At 38.2% G+C, this 26,118-nt stretch overlaps 1 protein-coding gene across 1 annotated transcript; it reads right to left on the reverse strand.

Moving 5' to 3' along the window:
* Positions 1–826: 826 nt before the first annotated feature.
* LOC120519726 (serotriflin-like) lies at positions 827–23,874 on the reverse strand. Its single transcript, XM_039742583.1, has 9 exons — positions 23,695–23,874; positions 21,629–21,703; positions 20,466–20,469; positions 19,532–19,638; positions 18,699–18,789; positions 17,073–17,209; positions 14,648–14,742; positions 10,369–10,457; positions 827–1,146 (listed from the first exon to the last, which is right to left on the reverse strand). Exons 2-9 carry the CDS (start codon positions 21,695–21,697, stop codon positions 1,022–1,024), a joined length of 717 nt encoding a protein of 238 aa, XP_039598517.1. The 5' UTR covers positions 21,698–21,703; positions 23,695–23,874; the 3' UTR covers positions 827–1,021.
* Positions 23,875–26,118: the final 2,244 nt, after the last annotated feature.

Below are 26,118 nucleotides of genomic sequence, written 5' to 3' on the forward strand. Positions count from 1 at the left end.
GTAAAGGCAATTTGAAAATTGCACTGTGACCAAAACACATAAAAGTTGATAAAATATAACACATTCCCAATGGTTTATGGGTAGTTTGAACATGCATACTGCAGTGCTCTGCCATTAGTCTAGTTGAAGACAAGGTCAAATAAACATGGACCCTCTGCTGTGGTTCACTGTGAGATTTCTTTGAGCAGAGTAGTGAAAGCAGCTAAAATTCACATTAGATCCTAAGATGCAACTGAGGATTCTGGATGTGCTCCCACTTTAGGCTTTTGCTGGTGAGGGTGAAACCACAAGTTTTAATTTGCAGAATTGTATTGTTATGCTGTTAGATATATTTTACAGGGTGATTTGTGTGTTTGATGGAATGTAAAATACCCAGCCAGGGAACTGCATATTCATTGTAACTAATTTGTGAGACTCATTAAACTGCTATTTACAAAATTAGAGCATATTTCTGATTAATTCTGACTTCACAGTTCCAATGTAGACACAACAAGAGATCAGACAAACAACAAGAGTAAAAATGCAGCCAGGAATTATCTTTTGATTAAAACGATGGCAGCCCTCCATGGCACATGGTTGTGTAGCACATCTTTATAGTTCATTTATAGTATTACACAATCATAATGTTTCTTAAAATCCAAATTCTGGATTACTATGGAACCCTAAATGTTGACTGATTGTGTTCTCATTGTATGAAAATGTTTTTTATTTGTAAAATGATGAAGTACCATATTTGTGTAGTGTTCTTTAATTTTTGTTGACCAAGCTTGAGCACATTATTATGTCTCTGTCAAATTATCTCAGAAGAAAAAACAGATAATTTAAGTTTTGGGAGAGGAACAAAACATTTTAATAGTAATTTTGAAAAAAAACCAAGATTGAAAACACCATACTACATTTAAATATGACATAATTATTTCCACTAAAGCACATTATTATTCTCTTATACATTGTCACTTTATTGGTTCTAATACCAATGTATTTGTGCTTGCCATAATTATCTTCCTATTTTTAAACATGTTTACTTTATTTCTGTGATACATTTACATGAAGCCGGACACCAAGATACAACAGAAGAAGAGCATCCAAATTTATCTTTTAGAGTACCACAGTTGCTATAGTGGTCGATATAGGGACAGGGGTTGTCTTAAATGAAAGAGAAAAAAAACAAAAGAGAAAGGTTAGTTTGCACAAGCCAAAACAATCAGGTTTATAAACAGTTAGTTATTGAATAGAAACTCAACAAAAATGAAATTGAACACTTTATCACTGTAAAACATACTAGTGTGTTGTACCGTGTTAGCCATTATGAAAGTAATGAGAAGTCACGCAAAATGACACCTTTTATTGGCTAACTAAAAAAACAACAATATGGAAGTTTTCCTGAAGAAGGGGCCTGAGTTGCCTCGAAAGCTTCAATATTGCAGTCTTCCTAGTTAGCAAATAAAAGGTGTAATTTTGCTTGACTTCTCATTACTGTAAAAAGCAAAATTAGTGATAATTCAGTCATAAAGTAATTATTGAATGCAATTGCTATTGTTCTGTTGATAGTTGAATATTTTGATGAAATAAACTTTCTTTACAAATTTCATTCATTCATTCATCTGAACTTGCAACATTCTAATTCAGGACCAAAGAGCATGTTGGTAGTACAGTCCCTGTAAAACAAATTCACCCATTGGAAGTTTTCACATTTTATTGTTAACCTATGTTGAATCACAATGAATTTGATTTGGCTTTTTGATGCTTATTAATGTCAACTTGAAAACAGATCTATTGGAATCGGTCTAAATTAAATAAAAATTTAAAATACAAAATGAATGACTGTGATAAGTGTTCACCCCTTTAATATGACACACCTGAATCATCCCTAGTGCAATCAATTACTTTTAGAGGTCACATAAATAACTAAATTGTCTGTAGACAATACGTTTCAGTTGATTGTATTCTAAATGCATCTCATCAGGGAAGTCCAACTTGAGGTGAGTCAGTATCGTGGCTTAACATTCAAAATGAAGGCAAAATAACACTTTAAACAACTCTTTAAAAAGGCATGTCACTGAGTGTTTCCTGGAGTCCAGTTAAATCCATCAATATAAAAACTAAGAGTATGGAACAGCTGCAAATCTGCCTAGATGGGGACTTCCACAAAAAACTGAGTTATCACGCAAGAAGAAGACTAGTGAGGGAGGTCATCAAGAGACCTATGATAACTCTAAAGGAGTTGCAAGCCACAGTGGTTGAGGTTTGAGAGACTGTGCATACAACAACTGTTGTTCAGGTGCCTCATTAATTGTAGCCCTATGGGAGAGTGGCACATAGAAAGCCATTCTTAAAAAAAACATGTGCCTAGCATCTCAGATAGGGTCTGCCAGAAGGCACCTGAGAGACACTGTAGTCAGCTGGAAGAAGGTTGTATTTGAGCTTTTTGGCTTTCAGACTAAACACTATGTTTGAACACTGCACATTATCAAAAACACGCCATCACCACTGAGAGACAAGGTGGTGGCCGGTTTATAATGTCAGGATGTTTCTCTGCAGCGGGCTCTGGAAAGCTTGAGAGAGTAGAGGAATGCAGCAAAATACAGAGAAATCTTGGACTAAAACCTAAATGCATTGTGAAAGAAACCCATACCTTGGAAGAAAACTTGATTATCCAGCAAGACAACGACACCAAGTATAAATCCAAACCTACACAAGAATGGCCTAAAAACAATAATGTTAATGTCTTGGAGTCCAGATCTCAGTCCAATTGAGAATTTGTGCCTGGACTTGGAAAAAAAGCTGTTCACTCACAATCTCCATGCAACCTGACAGAGCTTGAGCAGTTTTGCAATGTAAAATGGGGGAAAATCTCTGCATCCAGATGTGCAAAGCTGATAGAGAACTTTCCACGTAGACTCAAGGCTGTCAAGACTGCTAAAGGTGCATCTGACTTGAAGATGGTGAATACTTATATGTTTTGAACTAATTTTCACAAAGTCTGCAGTGATTTCACATTCACATTAAAAGTTCATTTCCTGTGGATTAGTGTCAAAAAAGCAAAATTAAATCCACTGTGAATCTAGATTGCATAACATCAAAATGTAAAAACTTCCAAGGGGTGAATATTTCATTAAAAGCACTGTATATCTCTCTATTAAAAAATATATTTTGGAAGGAGACCTAGTTTTTATAAAATAAACTTTCTTCACAGACTTCATTCATCCATCTGAACTCACCGTACTCCAATAAAAAATTACAGGGCACCCACACTCAGTATCAAATGCAGGCTAGAGACACCAGTCAAACTAATGTACATGTCTTAGAGATGTGGAACAAAGTAAGAATACTTTGAGAAAACCGACACATGGAGAACATGCACACGCTACACAGACAGTTACTAGGTTCGAAATAAAATCCAGGTCCCTGGAACTTTGTAAGACCAACATTAAACCTTGTGCAAATTACGTAATATTTCATTTATCAGATTCTTGAATACAAAGTAACTTATAAATCATAAGTGCACAATGCAAATGTTTACATATTTCCAAAATATAGCATACAGTAAGCCCTCATCACTAACTTGCCCAGAGTCATGCAGTTAATCATTGGTAATCATTGCACTGGAACCTTAAAGTCCAGCAACTTAGTCACAAAGAAACAGTGACAACTCCTTCTATTGGCCTTAATGTATCCATTAATCAGTGTGTACTTATAAAAATGCAGACTTATGACAAGCATCAATATGTCTTTATATTGTCACGCTTGGGTCACAGATTTGCACAGAGACACAGAAGGTCGTAGAAAAAAAGAAGGATTTTTATTCAGACACCGCAAACACATGAGCTTAAACGTGCTCCATGACAAGTCAGATATAACAGTTCCGCTAGGAGCAGAGAGAGATAAAAGCAAACAATCAATTCCAAACTGACAGGCGCTGCAAGGCTTATAAGCCGGCGGAGTACCGCGCGAGGCTTGTATTACGTGTTATAGTGCAAGGATAAGGAACAATGTGAGGGTGGTATTCAGTGTTTCAGGGTTTGTGGTTTTCCCAGGGGTTTGTCTCTATTTGTGGTGCGATCAGCCCTCCAGCTCACACCCCCCAGCTTTATTCACACTCCTGTGAATCAAGCGACTCTCTGTACCAAGTTCATGTAGTCGGATAATACGTCTGCGTTGACGTGTTCAGAACCTGGTCGGTGCTTTACTGTGAAACTGTAAGGTTGTAAACCCAGAAACCATCTCATTAGACGAGAGTTTGTATCTTTCTGTCGGTACAACCACTGAAGTGAAGTTTAGTCCCCACAAGTAATAGCGCCTTCCACAGCCCACCTAATTGCCAAGCATTCTTTCTCAATTGTAGAATAATTGCGTTCCCTAGGAAGTAATTTCCTACTCAAATATGTGATTGGATGTTCTTCTCCATCAAAATTTGTGACAGGACTGCCACACCAAATGCACTTGCGTCTGTTTGCAAGATAAAATCTTTTGTGAAATCCGGGTTCCTTAGAACCGGGTAAGAAGACAATGCTTTTTTTAAATCGTTGAAAGAGCGTTAGCAATTTTCTGTCCACAAGATAGGTCGGTTTTTCTGCCTCTAGTAAGTTCTGTAAGAGGAGCAGCTCTATGTGCAAAATTTGGAATGAATTTTCTGTAGTAACCAGCGAGCCCCAGAAAGGCGTACTTGTTTCTGTGTCCCAGGTCTCGGTAAACAAGCATTTCTTCTATTTTCCTTAATTGTGGCCTAAGTAAACCCTTGCCCATAGAATAGCCTAAGTAATGAGTCTCGGACATGCCTAGTTTACATTTCTTAGGGTTAGCAGTAAGGCCAGCCTGTCTCAAGCTTTCAAGAACGGCTTGAAGCCGCTCTAAGTGTGTTTTCCAATCATTGCTAAAAATCACGACATCGTCAAGGTATGCCCCAGCATATTCAGAGTGAGGACGTAGGATCTGATCCATCATACGCTGAAAAGTTAGAGGTGCCCGTGAAGACCAAACGGAGTCTTGTAAATTCATAGAGTCCGTCAGGAGTCGCAAATGCCGTTTTCTCACAACTGCTAGCCTCTAAAGGCACCTGCCAATAGCCTTCGTGAGATCTAGCGTGGAGATATAGCTCGCCTGACCCAGTTTTTCCAACAGTTCATCGACACGGGGCATGGGATAAGCATCAATTTAGAGACCTTATTCAAGCGTCTGAAATCGATACAGAACCGAACCGAACCGTCTTGCTTTGGGACTAATACGACTGGGCTGCACCAGTCACTTTTACTTTCACGAATTACACCCAGTGTCAGCATCTTTTTACCTCTTGCACAATATTTCGCGCTTCGGTATCGGAACGGCCGCATCTGTCTGTGAACATCAGGTTCAGTGGTAATTTTATGTTTTGTAATGTTAGTCTTGCCTGGTAAATCTGAAAAGACATCAGTGTTCCGTTCTATCAAAGATAACAGTTCTGTCTTTTGCGTGTCAGTAAGATCGTTACCAATGGTAACATCGGTCTGAGAAACAGCAGCCAAGGAAGTGTTAACCTCTTGTCGGTCGTGCCATTCCTTCAAGAGGTTAATGTGTAAAATCTGGAAAGGTTTGCGCCGCCGGTATTCTAACCTTGTAATTTACGGACTCATACGCTCCTCAATAATGGCGGGCCCTGCCATTTAGCTAAGAATTTGTGTGGATCCGAGGGAACCAGTACCAAAACACGATCGCCAGGTTTGAACTCACGGAGCTTGCTGCGCCTATCGTAAAGACGCTTCTGAGTTTCCTGTTCTCGTTGTTGGTGTTCCACAGCAATAGAGGAAAGCATAGAAATTCTGTCTTGCAACGAAATTAGTCGATCTGCAAAGCTTGGACCTTAGCTGCTCTCTCGTTCCTATCCATTCCTCACGTACCACATCCAGGATGCCTCGCGGCCGCCTGCCGAATAACAACTCGAAGGGACTCAAGCCAGTGGACGCCTGTGGTGATTCTCGCACGCATACAAAACAAAAGGTAGGACAGTGTTCCATGTTGTGGGATCATTATGAGCAACTCGCCTGATCATCTGTTTCAATGTTTTGTTAAATCTCGGTTAAACCATTCGTTTGAGGATGGTAAACAGTAGTACTCAATTTCTTAATAGCAAAGCTGTCACACAATTGTTTCATCACGCGAGAAGTGAAAGGTGTGCCCTGATCAGTTAAGATTTCTCTAGGGATACCAATACGAGTAAAAGTTTCACATAGTGCTTTGGCTACAGCCGAAGAGTTGGCCTTTTCAGCAATCATTTCTGGATATCGTGTCGCATAATCAACCAACACCAGCAAATATTGGTACCCATCCTTAGTCTTAGGTAATGGTCCCACAATATCTAATCCCACACGCTGAAAGGGAACTTCCAATATGGGCATAGGACAAAGGGGAGCCGAGGAGGCTTATAAGCAGAGACGATCTGGCAGTCTGGACATGAAGTACAAAATCGTTCAACATCTTTTCCCATATTAAGCCAATAAAATCGTTTTGATAACCGGTCTCTAGTTTTGTCGGCACCAAGGTGCCCCCAAGATGTGTGAATGTGCCAGATGCAAAACAGTTTCCCTATGTGCTCCAGGTACCACCAGTTGTTCAATAAATTCCCCCTCCAAATGATCTGAGATCACTCTGAAAAGGCAACCGTCCTTTTCTATAAAGTGTGGGGTTTTCACACCCCGAATTACGCTCTTGGTAATAAGAGTCATTAGCAGGGCGAGCCTGTTTAAATGCATATTCTAATGAGCTATCAGTATGCTGCAAACGCAAAAAATCTGATTGTTCGTTAACACTCGGTTTGTGTTGGGCGTTTGCAATCTGGGAAGATGTAGAAGGAGCAGCCCATTCTGGAAGATTGTCGGGGTGACCTCCTCCGTCTCGCTGGAGAGATCGGGTTCAATATCTAAGTTGGGCTCTAGATTTTCCCGGCCGCTACCAGTTCTTCGTCTTGGTTTTCTTCTTCTTCTCCCCCCCCACTAAGTTCATTAGTGGACTGGACTACTGGTCCCTTACATTTATTAATCAGTTTTGGAAAAAGGGCATTTCTCCGTCCTATGAGTAATGGCCAAGGGCACGAGTCGAAACGCAGACCAAACCTTAAAGTGGCCCCTATAAGTTAAAGGAAGAAGTAAAGTCTGATAATCTTTAACATCACCATGTACACAGCGTATTTTTACAGTCTCACAGTCTCTAAGGCATTGTTCATTAAGACAGTCTCGTCTCACAATACAAAGGTCACTTCCCGAGTCTAACAATGCTGAGATTTCTCTGTCCCCCAATTTCACCGGGATCAACAAGCCATCTTTTCCATCCGGATATGTAATAGTTGAGCAACAAATCTCGGCCAGTCCAATCTCCATTGAATGAGCTGGAGACAAGCGACATTCTCTTGCCAAATGGCCGAGCTGATCACATCGGAAACATCTACGGTCGGCTCCGTTTCCGAAATATCCTCTGCGACATCCATGTCGACGTGCTCTGTAGTGTCCACGGTCTCGTCGACCGCTGTTGCCGCTGTCTCCCCAGAAACAGGCGTCCCATCTACGACTGGATTTCCCGGGGTCCTACCTGACCCCATTAGATTTTCAGGTCCTGCAGCTTGTCGATCGAGCGACGAGAATGTCCTAGACGTTCGTTCACAGGTTGCGAAGCAGCACGAAATCCACCGCTGTTTCTCCAAGCGGACTGTGAACCCTCTAATCGTCTGGACATAATCGTTAATGATTTAATATCATGGCGTAGAAATTCATCTCGAAGAACTTCAGGTATGCCGCCAGTAATATATTCACGACAACTGTTTCCATCACGTCTCCTTCAAACCAACAGTGCACTTTATGTATCAAATCTTGAATTTGCGCACGGATTGGGTCATCCATGTTTAGTTTCCAGTCTTTAAGTGCATATGTTTTAGACTTCTGAAATAAGTCTTCGGCGGCATCCATCTGTGCAACCACTCCTGGTACCACTTGTCACGCTTGGGTCACAGATTTGCACAGAGACACAGAAGGTCGTAGAAAAAAAAGAATTTTTTCAGACACCGCAAACACATGAGCTTAAACGTGCTCCATGACAAGTCAGATATAACAGTTCCGCTAGGAGCAGAGAGAGATAAAAGCAAACAATCAATTCCAAAACTGACAGGCGCTGCACAAGGCTTATAAGTCGGCGGAGTACCGCGCGAGGCTTGTATTACGCGTTATAGTGCAAGGATAAGGAGCAATGTGTAGTCAGTTTTCAGGGTTTGTGGTTTTCCCAGGGGCGTCTGTCTCTATTTGGGGTGCGATCAGCCCTCCAGCTCACAATATGTATAAAATCTAAAGTCTGTCTGTCTGCCTGTATGTCTGTCCACTTTTCACGAGAGAACTACTTAATGGATTGAGATCAGGTTTTTATCTATAATTTGCTTGAACATTCCGGTTGATTTTGCAACTTCATTGAGCTAAGAATCATAGTTTGCTTGCAGGAGCAATCTATTCATGCTAATCTGAGACAGAGGCTGCGGGCCTTTTGGGTGCTTGACGTCACGAGTAGGGAGCAAGGCAGGGCCCTCCTCACTGTCCCGTTTCACTACTACGCAGGCGGAGCCACAGGAGACGGCTAGTCTAATATAAAACTATTTGCCAAGAAAGGAGCTGATTTTAAATAAAACATTTGTGTTCTGAAATCTTACACTGGTGATGTTTAACAAGCTTAAAGCTCTGATCTTTAAAAGTGTAGAGCTTCCACCATGTCCCTGCACTGGATTAAGTGGGTTTGATAATGTATTGACTGATAGATGAAGCATGGAAATAAAGATACTTAGAACTGAAGAAAATGTAAGATGTTATACTGTACACTGAAGATTTTGCAAAGGTCTACCTGGCTGGCAAAGGCAAAAGGGAGTTAAAGATGGTAGAGGGAAGGGAAGGGAAATACATCAGTAAGAGCTGTCTAGGTGGTTCTATGGGTAAAGGATTTGGGCTAGTAACTCAAAGGTTGCTGGTTCAAATCCCAGGAGTGAGGCCCTTGAGCTAGGACCTTGACCTGCATTTGCACCAGGGGTGCTGTACAAATAGCTGACCCTGCACTCTGAACCAAAAAAACAACTCTGGTGAGTAAGTTGGGGTATGTGATAAATGACAAATTCCTCATACAAGAAAATGTATATGGCGATTAAAGGACTAAACATTGGTGAGGCTACACTGGCAGAGGGAGAAACCTTCTTTATACCAGGGTAGTTAGACACAGACATCCAAAAGCTGGATGACTGAGGTAAGACGGCTTTATATTCCAAAACATTATATGGCAACTGAAGACACCAACATGAGACAAGCAAGGTCCCGTCTCTGACAAGAGAGGAATGCAAATGGGAACCCTCTCCTTGAAATAAAAGGACTTAAAACAGGGGTGGGCAAAGTCAGTCCTGGAGGGCCGCAGTGACTGCAGGTTTTTGTTCCTTAATTGGACACCAATAACTTTTTGGCTTGTTAGGGGTTTCATTCTGCCATGCTAGGTCTTTATATCATAAATCGTTTCCTTTCCAAGGATATCATCCAAATTATTTAAAGCCTAAAGCAAATAAGTAATTTTCAGTCCTTCACCTTTTTCTCTTTCAGATATTTTATTAAACCAGATAGTGCACGATGAATACATGCAGGCATAAACAGAAATGAGTTAGATGGAAAACTGCTGGTTTCTTTTTCATTTGCATGTTATTCCTCATAAGGAACAACTAAAAACTGTGAATGCAGCTGTTTGACTAAAAGAAGCTGGAAATCATAACAAGAAACACAAATAAAATGAAGCATTAAAATGTTGCTTAAGCGATCAGTGCTTCAGCATCAATAATTAAGAAATTGGGGTTGAACAAAACCTACAGACACCATGATCCAGACAGTGTGGATACTAAAGAAAAGACCACCTAGCATTATCTGACCATTCTACAGTACACAAATTTGGTAAAGTAAATCTTCATATGATGAAATGCAGATTTGAAGCGCCAGGTGTTATCATATCTGTAGCATTCTTCAGCCCTTCCAGTAACTATCAGTGAGGAGCATTATTTGCTTTTGCTAATTTAATTGGTACTCCATGTTCTCCTCTTATGTTTTTTACTGAATAAACTCCACTTTGTTGATTTTGAGGAACTCTTCTTGACATTCTGACGTAACTGAAAACATCAGCAGAGCTGTTAGGATTATTGGAAAAATGGGCTGCTGAATGACACTGAAAACAGAAGGGAATGTCAGCAACTAAAAAGTGAAACCTAAGATTGAATGAAAAAATGAAATGAGCTGGAGAAAAGGGGTATGGGACTATGGAAGGAGATGGAAAACAAGAATCGGATATTGATTAGAAAGCAGATCATGATGTTCAAAAATAATGTTATTTCACACTTACTGCAGAGACCATCTTCACAAGCTTGTGGGCAGTCAGCACATGGTGTACCAGCGTTATAAGGAGCAGCGAGTAAACCTTGATAATTTCCACTGTTAAATCAGAGACAGATATTGTCATATTACATGATTATTATACACAGGAAACTGCATTTTAAACTGATTTGTTTAGTAATCTTGTTTTTTAGTTACTATACATGAAGGTAAGTGAAGTTCTAGAATTGTGTGAAATTTAGTAATAGAGCTGTCTATTTCTGTTTATATTGTATCATCTTCACTACTAAATAAATTTTGATTTAAACGTTCCAATGGGTTCTGAAATGGAACAAGCAGATTAATTAAATTGATTGTCAAATGGATGAAGTTGCTTTGAAAGATAGATGTGTTTAAGAGGCATTTAAGAATGTAATGTGTTAAAGACTGTCAGTCTGGGAAGTTTCGCTGAACTCTAATTAATTGTTAGAAGATGGTCAATTGTGATGATCAAAACAGTCCCTCAGACTGAGTTTTACTTTATTATGTTGACCTGTTTTATAAGTTGCTTTGGGTAAAAGAATCTGTTAGGAAAATAAATGTAAGTGTAGGTGACATCACTAAGTTTGCAAACGTTATCATGCAAATACTTTTATTAGTGGTAACGTAATTAGAACTACTATGTATACTTCCCTCGTAGGCTTTTCTGTCTAAACTGTGGTTTCCCAGCCAGGTCACAAAGGCGTGCGTGTTAGATTAACTGTTGCCACTGAACTGGCCCTGTATGAGTGACTGTGCCATGCAGTGTTGTTTTTGCTCTTAGGAAGTGTTATTGTTTTGATAAAGTACACCAATGGACATGGACAGATGAATCCAAAATTTGCATTGATCTGGGCCCTTCAAATTTTTTTTAAGAAAATGGTATAATTTAATGCTAATTTAGTGCTAATTTTATTATAAATGTAGCTTTGTATCATGTTTAAAGTTCTCTCTGGAAGGGTGTAAACACTAAATGTTTATGGAAAAAAATAGACATGTCTTTTCAAGTAGGTGGGTGGCTTCTGAGATATCATCAATTTGTGTCCATTTTCACAGTCATAAAACTGCACTGTGATTTTATGTAAAATTGTGTGTATTTTTGTCTAAGAATGGTTGACAAATCTGGTATCATTCAATTAAACATGAGAAGATTTTGCCACAACCATCCTAATGGTAACCCAGTGTTCAAACTTGACCAGTCCAGGGTGGTGCACAAGATATAAGCCTCATGCACAGCAGGGTGCCTTACCCTGGTTTTAGTTGCAACAGTAGATGGTAGCATTTTTCGCTTGATTTTGTTAGTTTTGTTATCTGTGTGTGTGCTGGAGAGTAGACATTATATATTTAAGGAAGCAGCACGCTGCGATTATGGAGCTGTATGTTTGATGCATTCTGAGCCTTTTCTTATTTACAATAGTGATGGACAGGTTGACAGATGAGATTAGACAGGAGTCCCCATGGACTATGATGTTTCCTGATGACATTGTGATCTGTAGCGATAGTAGGGAGCAGGTTGAGGAGACCCTACAGAGGTGGAGATATGCTCTAGAGAGGAGAGGAATGAAGGTCAGTAAGCACAAAACAGAATACATGTGTGTAAATGAGAGGGAGGTCCGTGGAATGGTGAGGATGCAGGGAGTAGAGTTGGCGAAGGTTGATGAGTTTAAATACTTGAGATCAACAGTACAGAGTAATTGGGATTGTGAAAGAGAGGTGAAAAAGAGAGTGTAGGCAGGGTGGAATGGGTGGAGAAGAGTGTCACAAGTGATTTGTGACAGACGGGTATCAGCAAGAGTGAAAGGGAAGGGTTACAGGACAGTAGTGAGACCAGTTGTAATATATGAGTTGGAGACAGTGGCACTGACCAGAAAGCAGGACACAGAGCTGGAGGTGGCAGAGTTAAATATGTTAAGATTTGCACTGGGTGGGACGAGGATGGAGAGGATTAGAAATGAGTACATTAGAGGGTCAGCTCATGTTGGATGGTTGGGAGACAAAGTCAGAGAGGCAAGATTGTGTTGGTTTGGACATGTGAAGAGGAGAGATGCTGGGTATATTGGAAGAAGGGTGCTAAGGGTAGAGCTGCTAGGGAAGAGGAAAAGAGGAAGGCCTAAGTGAAGGTTTATGGATGTGATGAGAGAGGACATGCAGGTGATGGGTGTAACAGAACAAGATGCAGAGGACAGAAAGATATGGAAGAAGATGATCCACTGTGGCGACCCATAATGGGAGCAGCCGAAAGAAGAAGACAAAGATGTTTGATTTGGCTCCTTCAAGTTGAGGTGTTTTGTTTGAGTGATTTGCGGAAAAATACCTCATTGTGAGTTCTTCTGCAAACCACATAGTTCAGCAGCTGGTGTCTTATGTTCAGCGATTATTCCATTAAAGTGAAAAGACTAATCACTTTAGCGATGACCATTTATTTTTGCTTCAGTAAGTTATATTGTAAAGTTTCAGTTAAATCCTAAATTGCAAACAATTAGCTAACAACAGTAACATATCCATCCATATTAAATGTAATAGCTGTGACAACACTGCTAATAAATCAGACATTATTAACTGAAAAGGGTGCTGGTCATGTCAGCTGCATTTAGCAATACCAATGGATTCATTTAAATTAATGACCAGTATTACAAACAAAAATAATCAGCTAAATGACTAAAACCAAAATGAACTCTATCAAAGCAAATTGGTTAATGATATATAAAAAATAAAAACTATTAGTTGAAAAATTAAAATCAGGAATATGAGTTATCAGTTATTATCTTAGCTAAATGTCTCTTTAGAAAGAAAAGTCAGATTAAAGTCCTCATCTGCTTCCTCACTGATATTTCTCATTATAACAGCGCATTTGGCTGAAGTGTGCTTTACAGGTTGGAGGGAGTTTACATTATGTGATGACCCAAAAGCAAAGACCAAAGGTCCTTTACATTTATAGATTTTGTACTTTTGTCAGTTGATGGTCATCCATTGCTTTCACTATTTATTTATTAGTTGCCCTGCACTATATCTTCTGGATGTCCATGGCTTAAAAATAAATATTTAGCTATGATTGAGGATAACTAGCACGTTTATTTAATGAACTTTAAGGCATAAGGGGGGACTCACATGATTAGTTGATAGATTTTCTATCAGAACTTAAAAATGATTGGTACTTGCAGTTAAACCATACATTTTGTGTTTTAAAGAAAATGTTTACAAAAAGAGGAAATACAGTATGTGTGATTTAATAACGATCACAATATACAGTATTTATGTCTTAAGTTTTTGTCTCACTGTGGGAACATGATAATCTGCTAATTTATTCATAGTGTTTTGTAAAGTGCAAATATTGTGACAGGCACAGTGGCTAAGGCTTTGAACCTCAAACCCTTGGATTGTTAGGTTCAAATCCCAACTACTGATACTGTGTGACCATGAGCAAGTCACTTGACCTGCCTGTGTTCCAATTGGATAAACAAAAGAAATGGAACCACTTGTATGTCAAATATTCTAAGCTGCTTTGGATAAAGGTATCAGACAAATAAGTAAATGATTAATAAATGATTGATATTACTGTAAAGGTAAGAAAATACCAGGAGACACGATTCATACTAAAGGTTAACACATTTCAATCAGTGATATTACTTGCAGGAATTCCATTCATTCATCTCTCCATTTAATGAACCTGTTCATTCCTTTTTGGGTGCTCTAGCACAAGCATCATGTGCAAGGCAGGACCCACACATTTCAGTCCTTTGCAGTACACGCTCATTCACAGACCCACACTCAAACATACGGGGCTCATTTCATTCGGAGGACTCGGCTGATTTAGACTGCATGTCTTTGAAATGTTCGGGAAGCCGGGGTATCAGTGCAGATTCAGTACAGAGAGCAAACTGAGCAGGGTGTTAACCTCTGCATGACTCTGCTTCCCCTGAATAAAATAAGTGTATTAATAAAAAAATAAATTGAAATTTCTAACTAATTAATAATTAGCTGTCAATCAAATGTTTTCCTGAAAACTTGTCAGCATTACCTGTACATGGCTGGTGTGTGCAAAGCGGTTTCTGTGACCAAAATAAGGTTAGGAAAGTGAAAAGCAGCTGCTTACAAGCCGACTAGTGCCTTCTTGTCAAAAGGCTGAACAACAGAGTTTAAGCATTGTAAAGACAGTGGTGGTCTTGGACTGTTGATTGTAATTATGCATATTATTAATTTTATGGTAAATTCAAAGCATGGTAGCATGTAATTTTGCAAATAATACTATATAAAAAGACAATTGTACTTACGGAGGACAGTATTGGCAAACATAAAAGTACTTGTAGTGAGAGTCTGTACAGGAAGAAACAGCACAGCCCACCAGGTTGGACCTGTACCAGACCACCTGAATGGGAAAAGCCAACACAATTCATTATTTGTTATGTGAAGTTTGATTCACTTCTGTTATTATTGAATTTTGCTTTTATGTCTACCTTACTGTCAACTTTATTTAATACATTACTACTTGAATAGAATAAAGACACATACATTAACGTGTAATGTGCCTAATTCTACCACCACTGACCATCTATCCATCCATTCAATCAATTCCTGAGCTTGTATATTTCAATTCACAGTTTGGTAGAGCCAGAGCTTACCCCTGATACCAGTGGATGAACTTAACTAATATCAGGTTTACTAAAAAAATCCTGCTGTCCTGAACTCACTTAATCTAAGTAATAGATGTGGGGGAGCAGGATCCTCTTGAGCATATTGGGTGCAAGGCAAGAACCAGCCCTGCACAGGACACTATTGTATTAATGGGTCCTTTCTCAAACACCCAAGGGGCTAATTTAGAATCATCAGTTATCATAACTTAGATGTCTTGGGGATGTGGAGGAAAACCAGAGTTTCCAGAGGAAAGCAGTTAGGTGCAAAATCCACATACATAGAAACCTTGGTGTGGGATTGAAATCTCTGACCTTGGATCCATTAGAGAAGCAGCACTAGTTAACATGTCTTTGTGCTACCCATAATTAACTAATGTATTAATAAATACCATAGATCCCCTTTCCAGGATGGCAGTTCCTCTCACCATCTGTCTTTAATTTGGGAAACATCTTTCACCTGTAAACTTGTTGATTTTGGTAGCCAACATGACAGGTGCCATGCCAGTAAAGTCCAATAGAGCATCACTGAACCGATTTTTTCTTCTTTACTGGAATTGTACTGTTTGGCTTGTTTTTGGGAGGCATTCAGTAAAAGTCCTGTCTGGGCAGAAGGTATGATTACTCTACTGCAAACTGTGCCTCTGCCATTGTGTTTGCCATTTCTAATGCAGTATAAACGTAGATTTTATTAATAAAGTTAAATGATTTATTTTAACTTTAATCAATGCATTTGTTTAGTAAATTGAAGCATAAGCTGAGTTGTAAAACAGATTCATGACTTGATATATAGCGCATCTCTAAATTTACTGAATCTGGGAACATCATGTTATAGAATATATAATATAGTATAATAATACATTATTATAATTTCTCTGCTATTAAAAGTAACATGACTGTAGCTGTACTATCAAATGTCATAACAGACAACAATAACCCTGTCAACTGGGTTTAATGGTTGCCCAGTGCCATTGCTATAATGAATCCACAGTCAGAAGACAGGCTCACTGGCATGTGGAAAAAGGGCTGGAAAGAGAGGAGGCATCTAACAAGACCTAAGCTTTCAGTTTTTTTTTTTTTGTGAGTTGGGTAATTCTGTGTATGAGTAAACCCAGAGGGACAAATAATCATTAGGTAGTAGATTGCGCTTTGCCTTTGCATTGCTTCTTTATGTTTCTCTCTGTGCTGATTCCTTCCAGTTTCATTGGAAAAATATGGAGTATGTTTATTGTAAATTTATAGTATTATAAGCTCTTCTAATACTTTATTCTTCACTGGCGTAATGACTATTATAAATTTTGTGGTTTCTCTTTTATTACCCATATTCTTTTTTAAAGGATGGTGTTAATGAACTGTAAACACAGTATTAGCAATCATTGTAAGTATATTTAATTTTCGATGTATCATTAAATTGAAGATATGTACTATAAGCTGCAACTAACTTCCTATTTTGAGTATGTTATGTTATATTAATTGAATTTTTAATGTAGTGCAAATTGTTAATTACTTATATAATATAATTAACCATTTTAAGTTAATTTGTGAGCTACTGAATTTCTGGCTCTTATCTCTTCAAGTTTTTAGAAACTCATTGTGTTTCAGTAGACTTCATTCACCTTCTGAAGCCACATTTTTGTTTTAGGTTTTGGGTGGCTATATAGCTGTATAGGGTGATCCAGATCTAATTATGCAGATCCAGATCGTCTGAATGACTTTGATTTATGTGAGGGGATGATTCCAGTTCGGCGCAATGATGATTCTTCATGTCGTCAGTTCGCACACTTCTCGATGGTCCAGAATTTTTTGAGTGAATTTCTATGTAATAAACTTAATAAGTTGTAGTGTACTGACAATTGCATAATTAGATCTGGACCACCCTGTACATTCCAGCTGCACTAAACATAAAGCAAAAACCAACACTGCAAGATGTAGTGCTTGAGCTTGGAGATATGAAGCAACAACACTAACCATTATGTTACCATGCTGACAAAAAAAGTATACATTTGAATATTTTTTTAATTTAGACAAAAAGCTAATAGTAAGATTATGATAAGAAGTTCACATTTACCTGAGTATAGCGTCCAACAGCTTCCCCATTCTTAGCTCCAACAGCGTAGGTAAAATTTTCATCCAACCAGGCTTGAATTACATCTTCCCAAGAATTTGGCTCTGTAGACATGTAAAGATTTTCTCCACATTTACTAGCTAAAAAAAAGAGTTTTTATTTTATTTTATTTTATTTATTTATTTTATTTAGAGTAATTTATTTTCAACATATTTCAGTAATAATCAAAATACAGTTTCACAAATAGTCAACCTGTCAGAAGCAGCAGTAAATAGAATGAACTACTTTGTATGTATATATATATATATATATATATATATATATATATACTTTTATATATATATATATATATATATATATATATATATATATATATATATATATATATATATATATATATATATATATATATATATATATATATATATATATATATATACATATATATATAAATATTTGTATATATCGTGGAAAGCAGCCTGGACACAGACAGGCAGACATTGAAGGTTTTAACACCACACACGGTTTATTCATATTTTACTATTACAATGTCAAATAGCACACAGCCCAGTGCCCCAGCACCAAGCACCCTTAGTCCAGGCCTCTATCACAATGCCTTTCCTCTCACCACCTCCACTTCTCTCCTCCGAGCTACATCCACTTCCACCCAAATCCAGCCATTGAATGGAGGGTGGCGGCCCCTTTTACATTCACCCGGACATGCTCTGTTGCCTCCTGATGAGCTTCCAGCGGCACTTCCGCCACACCAGGGTGTCCCTGGTTTTCCTTCCCCCATATATATATATATATATATATATATATATATATATATATATATATATATATATATATATATATATATATATATATATATATATAACACTTTTTAACTCCTAAATGCTTTCTATTTAAAATTTTCTTTATTAAGTTATAATGGTAGTTTGTCTGTTGTCTCAATTGTATGTTATTTGCTGTAGGATTCTTAACAGTAGTGCTAATATTTATGATTTGAACTGACAAATGTAATGCTGAATGCACCTAAAAGAATGGAATTGCCAGATGGACATGAATCAGCTTATATAAGATAGCTATACACTGTTCAAATCCAATTCAGGGCCATGCTCACAGTCACAACTGTACCACTTTGGAATCATCAATCAACATCACCAACTCATACTCAAAGGTGATAAAACTCTTCAACAATCAGTTATTGTGTCACTTTGACTTGCCACTTGCACTTTTTTGTGTAATTATTTAATAACCAATGTTTATTGGTGTTGCATGTTTTTTGTCTCTGAGGGCATATGTAAGTAAACATTTTAATGTGCACAGTACCGGTACTTTTACACATGCCAGTTATTGAACCCTTGAAAATCTTTGTAGCTGTGGGAGGAAAACCAGAATACCTGAAAGAAAATCCTCACAAACACTGGGAGAAGGCACAAACTTTACGCAGACGTCAACTGGTTTGGGATTTGAATCCAGGATGCCGGTGAGTCAAAATTATCCTGGTGTAAGTACTGACTCTTCCTTTACAGTATAACATATTTGTGCTCTCATTGCATTTATTTTTTTAACCAGAAGATTGTTTTTAACATTTAGGAGCCAAAAACATTTGGGATTACTTACTGCTAATCTTTCTTTTAAATGAAGGGCTGTGGTTGAAACTGCAGGTGTTGGCCCATTCTTTAGCATTGGATGCAACTTCATTACTCCATTGCTGTAAGACAAATTCACAGTACACTAAAACAATATGAAACAATGATTTCTAAATATAGAGATTCATGATGATTATAGACAAATTCAAATTAAAACAATTATTTGTCACTCTTGTATTTTAGAAAGGCTGCTAATGGAAACAGCAAATACAAACTTATACGTAGTTGTATATTCATTAGGAAATCATGTGTGTTCTAAAATGTAAAATCCCACTAGCTTTCTTTAGTTGAATGGCCATGATTAATAAGACGAAGCAGGACATTGTCCTTATTAAGGAGATTAAGAAATGGAGTCAGAGTAGAGGAAGGGGAAAACCAAAGACATTCTGTGAAGTATTTCTGCAAATGAACAGGATTTCTTATGAAAAGATGAAAAACAGAAAGTATTTTAAAAATGTGAATTGCATTCTTTATCATAGCATTCTGATTGTTCAACGCAGAGTTTTATTCATAAAAAAGATCTTTGAAATACCTGCCAGTTAAATAAAGCTACCATCTGCACTTTTGTGTTGGTATAGTTAATTTATTCTGCATATTCATAATATGCTCTGTTCAGTCTTTTTAAGCCACAGTGGTATCATTCAACAAAATATAAATAAAAATCAAATGAAATGTGATAATGGTGATCTAGACTGCATTCACTGAAAGAGGTTTAAGTAAAACGTTTTCCTTAAAAAAGGCTTCCTATACATGTAGACAGAATTCTTATGAATGTATCCATTGAACCATTTCCCATCACTGTACCATGATGAGCATGTTGCTTGCCGCCGGAGTCACAGCTTTCCTTAGATTGTTGTGCTTGTCCACAATAATTTTCTGAACTTCCAGACTTTCGGTGGAGATTTCTGCATCTAAGATGAACAATAAACACTGTAAATATTGTTTAAGGGAAACTTTATTTTTAGTCATAAACAGCAAAGGATAGAGTATAATAATTATGGTGCTTTACCCCAAGATTACCAAAATTCTTTGCCCCAGAATGGAGGTGAATATGAAGGAACATCTTCTTACAATGTCATCATTGGTGACACCTTTTTTTGAAAATGAGTCATTATATGAGCTATTGTGAGCCATACTCCTTGGTATATAACTATTTTTATTTACAAATCAAACTCATCACTTGCTGTGTGATGTGATTTAGAGTTATAACTTAGGTTTTCTTTGCTGATGATATTTAGGCTTATTTTAAACTGTATGACTAAATAAAATTAACAATTATCAATGCATTCTTTGAACCTGCAGTTTCTAAAACTGGGCCAAAAGGAGTCACAACCTATCCTGACTGGAACAAACTTTTTTTGGAACGTCAGTCTTGCACAGAGCACACCCACACACCTACATTGTGTGCACTCACTCATATCTGGGTGATTAAAGTTTACTTATGAACATAACAATGAAGGAAACTGCAGTTAATTAAAGGAGACAAAAAGTGAGTGAGGAAACTTCACACAATCAGTGACCATGACACAGCACTGCTGACCCATGAAGAAAAGGCATTTTCAAGGTTACAGTAATGCTGTATGCAATGAGTAATGGCCTTAACTAGATTTAAATGATGGATTTCATATTGTTTCACACTTTTTCCCATGTTCCATAAATTAACAAAGTTACTAATCATCCAGAGACAGATCATATTTTTAAAAACAAATGTTTGTTAAGAAGTAAAAAGAATGCTTACCTGACTGTAGCACATAAAACAGAAAGTGAACAAAAAAAGAATAATAGACATTTAGAAAAAATGGAAAAAATAAAGAACATTCTTCTAGTTTTTATTAAAGTATAAATAAGTTAACATTGTTAAAGAAAATCAGGTCACATTTTGTTTTACTGAAAAAATATGATGAAAAATGTGTAAAAATATATTTTGTAATATATTCCAATGTAATATAAATATATTAACTTGTAAACTCCCAAACATTCACAAACCAGCAAACGTTTGTTCTTTTGCGTAATTCTGTAGTTACAATCTCAACAGCATTGGGCACAAGGCAAGGAATCTCCCCAGGTCAATTAAATTAATGCACAAGTCTTTAAGATAATGGAGGATACTATATAATATGCAAAGAAAACCCATGTGAACATGTGGAGAATGGGCAATAATCCACATACACGTATACAGCGCTGACGCATTGTCACAGAAAATAAGAGGTAGCAAAATGTGTGTTTTGGTTTCCACTCACATCCATTAGTTTGTAATACTCAATAGAAAGCATTAGTTTTCTTGTAAATTATTATTATCATCATATTGGTGAAAAAACTGTCAACCACCTGTTTAAAGGACATTACTGACAGATATATTGCAACATTGTGAAAAGGTGATCCCAGCACAATGAGGTGAGAACAATTAATACAAAATAATAATGGTAAAATTTCAAAATTATTTTTTTAATATTTAGGTTAATCTTTTAACATGTCATCAAATATTTAGTGATACTTTTGAGTAAAAGTTAAGTTGAAAAAAACTATAATCATTTTAACTGAATTATTCAAGTCAATTTCTGATTAGTTTATCTTAAGATATATTACAATTTAAGTTGTATTATTTGGAGTCAGAGTATAATAGAAAATATCACTGTTCTGTGTTAGTTCAGAATTTAATGGCCATGGCCTTTCAGAGAACAAATGTAAGTTTTAATCTTCATTGCAAACCAGCTCTGGTAATTTAACACCCAGTGTTTCTACTGCATAAGGTGATCAAGCAGGACAAAGTGAGACTGACCTGATGTTTTCAACTGGTAAATGTAACCTTACTGTCTTTAGGTTATATTATTATTATTATTATAATTATTATTATTTTTTTTTTTAATAACAGGCAAAAATATCTCATGGAATTTACCATACCAGAATAGAAGCAGCTGTAACCATCGGGAGCATGGTGGTCAGGTACAAGGCCCAAGTCAGGAAAGCCATCTTTATCTGTAAACAAGCCAGCACAGCACGTTTGATTTACATATGTAACTACTGTGGTTATCTTCCATAAAAATTTGAACAGTAAACAACAATGAAAATTAGTGAAACATACTATTTTCAAAGTAGTACCAGAAGTAGTTGTAGTAATCATATTAGTAACAGAGGTTGTAGTATTGTTTCATGTGCATAATGTTGCTTATTGAAGGTAAAAACAAACCTCATCTATTTAGAAAAGCAATTTACAGCATAATATTGTCAAACCTGTCAATCCAATTCAGGGAAGGGGGGATCAGGGCATATTTCTAGCAACATTAAGAATAAGGCAGGAACAAGCCCTGAACATGGTGCCAGCCCAAGTCACGTTCAGCGCCCATATACACCCACTTCAACAGGGACAAGTTAGAATTGCCAGCTTACCTACCCTGCATATCTTTACTATATGAGGAAGAAAATTGGTATACAGCAAGGTAATTTCATAAACAGAAGGAGAACACACAAACCTTTAACAGACAAAACACACATATGATATTCAAACATAAAAAGTTCAATACAGTAGACAGAAATACTAACTATTGCGCCACCTCACTTCCAGATGTCATTTTTATGTTATACTTTTCCCTTGTAATATTCTACTCTTCTTTTAATGTCTCTATTGTCATGACAATTTTATTGTAAGCAAGTAGTTTGACCTGTAGCCTGGTATCTCCAGATCCACAACCAGATTTAGCTTTTTAAATTCTTGGATTCTGCAGCATTCTGTGGTGGTCTTCAAATCTGAATTTATTTGTTAAACATTTTGACTTCTGCATGCTGCCTTTTTCACGTGTTTTCAATTTGAAGCAAGCTGCCATAAAGTTGACTAAGAATAGTAATCATCTGGCTGGCCTTCTATACTGGATTTCAGAATTAAACCTTACTGAACACAGGCAATATATAGATAAGAGTGTGTGTCTGTCTGTTCAGCCTGGAAGTGCGAGGCTACAGTATGAAGCTCAAAGAAAGCAACTCTGTCACCAAAGTGAAACTCGCTTAGCCGCTAACAAGCGAGACAAGCACATCAGCAAAACGGTATCCCTTTTACTTTTCCTCCCACCTCTAATACACAAGCGATGCAAGCACATTGGCAAAACAAATCCTCCTAGGAGAGAGATGCCCAGAGTAGTTCCTTTCAATTACCTGACATCTCTACATTTCAGTTTTTTTCTGACAGTCAATTTCAATAGTTTCTAGGACCCCGGACTTTTTACAGCACAGGCTTGCACAGCTAGTATATATATATATATATACAGTGGTGTGAAAAACTAGTTGCCCCCTTCCTGATTTCTTATTCTTTTGCATGTTTGTCACTCAAAATGTTTCTGATCATCAAACACATTTAACCATTAGTCAAATATAACACAAGTAAACACAAAATGCAGTTTTAAATGATGGTTTTATTATTTAGGGAGAAAAAAATCCAAACCTACATGGCCCTGTGTGAAAAAGTAATTGCCCCCTTATTAAAAAATAACCTAACTGTGGTGTATCACACCTGAGTTCAATTTCCGTAGCCACCCCCAAGCTTGATTACTGCCGCACCTGATTCAATCAAGAAATCACTTAAATAGGAGCTGCCTGACACAGAGAAGTAGACCAAAAGCTAGACATCATGCCAAGATCCAAAGAAATTCAGGGACAAATGAGAACAGAAGTAATTGAGAGACAGGATTTAGAGAGACAGAGAGGACGCAGGCGTTGTTTGTTCGCCGCTTCTCTGCCTCTGATTTAGTGGTGTTTGTTGGTATTGCTGAGTTAGTGTTTGTCTTAAAATTGCTTTAAATCCGCGGCTGTGTTTCGGTGTTCGACAGGCTGGTTAACCTTACTACCTTGCCACACAAACGGTTTGGGCCAAGACGGCAAATATCAGCTGGATAGCCACTGCTGGAGCTGTGAAATGACGTCTGGGAGCATTTTAAAATACTCTATCTCTCAGCTGCTGAGCTTCAATCGGTGGCTACCTCCGCCTTGTCTTCGAACCATTGAAAAGCTCGGACTTCTACGTCGGCCTCGCTACATCCATAGAAGTTCCCGCAGAAAGTTTTTCTACCGCCAGCGTGATGCCGCTTCGATTCCCTCCGTCTGGTCGTCGGCTGTACATCGCGCACCTGCAGGACGTCATCTGAGCACTGGCGCACCTGGACTATGTAGCAGCTACCCGCCCCTCCTTCCTCTGAGAGCCTCTAGTGCTGGGCGAAATGGAAAACACGGAGTGGATCACAGTGTCTTAAGGAGTTTAAAGAGACTCGCATCTAAAGAACTGCCCCCCGCTACAATGGAACTATTTAATACTCAATCTCTCACTAATAAATCCCTCCTTATTTGTGATCATATTCTGGACAAAAAGCTGGATTTTATGTGTCTGGTTGAAACTTGGCACAAACCTGATGATTATTCAGTGCTTAATGAAGCCTGTCCCCAGGGATATTGTTACCTGGAGAAAGCCCGTGGCTCTGGGCGGGGAGGAGGTTTGGCTGTTATCCATCGGGCTGATCTGCAACTTTCTCCTCTTCCACTACCTGATTTTTCCTCCATGGAATGCTTAGCCTTTAAATGCAAACCCCCCCTTTCAATGACAGTGCTGCTTATATATCGCCCTCCCAAATCACACTCCTCATTTCTTCCGGAAATTCAAGATTTACTTACATCACTTTGTTCATTGTCAGCTAACATTGTCATTGTTGGTGATGTTAATATTCATGTGGACAATCCTTCTTGCCATCTCTCAACAGAATTTCTGAATGTGCTCGATTGTCTAGGTCTCCAGCAGCATGTAAAGGCCCCAACACACACCAGGGGGCACACGCTAGATCTTGTCATCACTGACTCAGCTCTTTTGAAAAGCTTAGAAGTCTATGATCTGGGTGTGTCTGACCACAAGGTGGTCTCTATGGCCTTCACATTTTTACTGCCTGTCACAAGACCTAAACGCCAAATATCTTTCCGGAATTGGAAACAAATTGACTTAACCTCTATGGCTGCAGACCTCAAACAAATTCCCTGTCCAACGGTTACAACGGTGGATGAGCTAGTTGATTATTATAATACATCATTGAGCACTGTATTTGACCTCCATGCCCCTATCAGGACACGTGAAGTTATGTTTGTACGCTCTGCTCCCTGGTATACACCAGAGCTACGCCAAATCAAGAGGGCAGGACGTGCTTTGGAGCGCAACTATAGGAAGACTGGACTCACTGTCCATAAGCTTGCATTTCGTGACCATCAAAAGGCCTATTCCAAGTCCCTAAAAGATGCGCAAGGCCAATTTTATTCAAATCAGATAAATAAAAATATAGGAAACTCAAAGCAGTTGTTTGCTACAATAAATCAACTTATGGAACCACAGCAGCCATCTTTCTCAACGCCATTTACTAAGGAGCATTGTAACAGCTTTATTGACTTTTTTAGATCAAAAATCTATAACATTCACTCCTTAATGCCTGGACCACATGTTCCGCCTATGCCTGCTTCAAATCCATCAGCTGGGAATGTGTCATCTTTCACACATTTCACGGAGGTTTCCAGCAGCTACATTGGTGGAATTGTGCAAGGAATGAAACCATCATCCTGCCATTGGATCCTATTCCGACAGTTCTGCTTAAGTCATTTATCCCCATTGTCAGTCCAACTATTACAAAGTTAGTCAATCTCTCGCTACAAACAGGCCATATGCCACCATCTCTCAAAGCAGCTGTCATTCGCCCACTGCTGAAGAAGTCCTCATTAGATCCTGAGGTTCTTGCAAACTACAGGCCCATCTCAAACCTGACGTTTTTGTCAAAGATTATAGAAAAGACAGTTGCCCTTCAACTCCAGAGTCATCTTACATGTAATAACCTGTTTGAAAAGTTCCAGTCAGGCTTTCGTTCAACCCACAGCACGGAAACAGCACTGCTCAGGGTGACAAATGATTTACTGATGGCAGCTGATGCAGGCTCACCATCCCTGCTTATTCTTCTGGACTTGTCAGCGCCTTCGATACAGTTGATCATTCCATCCTCCTGGATCGTCTTCATCACACAGCTGGACTCTCGGGAACTGCATTACGGTGGTTCCAGTCCTACCTGTCTGGCAGGACTGAACAGGTCTCGTTGGGAGATTGCTCCTCCAGATTGTCAACTGTTTTATGTGGGGTCCCGCAGGGGTCAGTTCTTGGCCCTATTCTTTTCACTATTTATATGTTACCTCTTGGGCATGTCATTGCCAAACATGGACTGTCTTTTCATTGTTATGCCGACGACACGCAGCTCTACATTAAAACTGCCCCAAACCCTTCAGAGGCCATATTACATCTTACTACATGCCTGGAGGAGATAAAGGCTTGGATGAACACCAATTTTCTACAGCTGAATAGCAATAAAACTGAGGGACTCCTTGTTGGC

Source organism: Polypterus senegalus, unplaced genomic scaffold (genome assembly GCF_016835505.1).
Source record: "Polypterus senegalus isolate Bchr_013 unplaced genomic scaffold, ASM1683550v1 scaffold_5444, whole genome shotgun sequence".
In the NCBI taxonomy this organism is placed as follows: Eukaryota; Metazoa; Chordata; class Cladistia; order Polypteriformes; family Polypteridae; genus Polypterus; species Polypterus senegalus.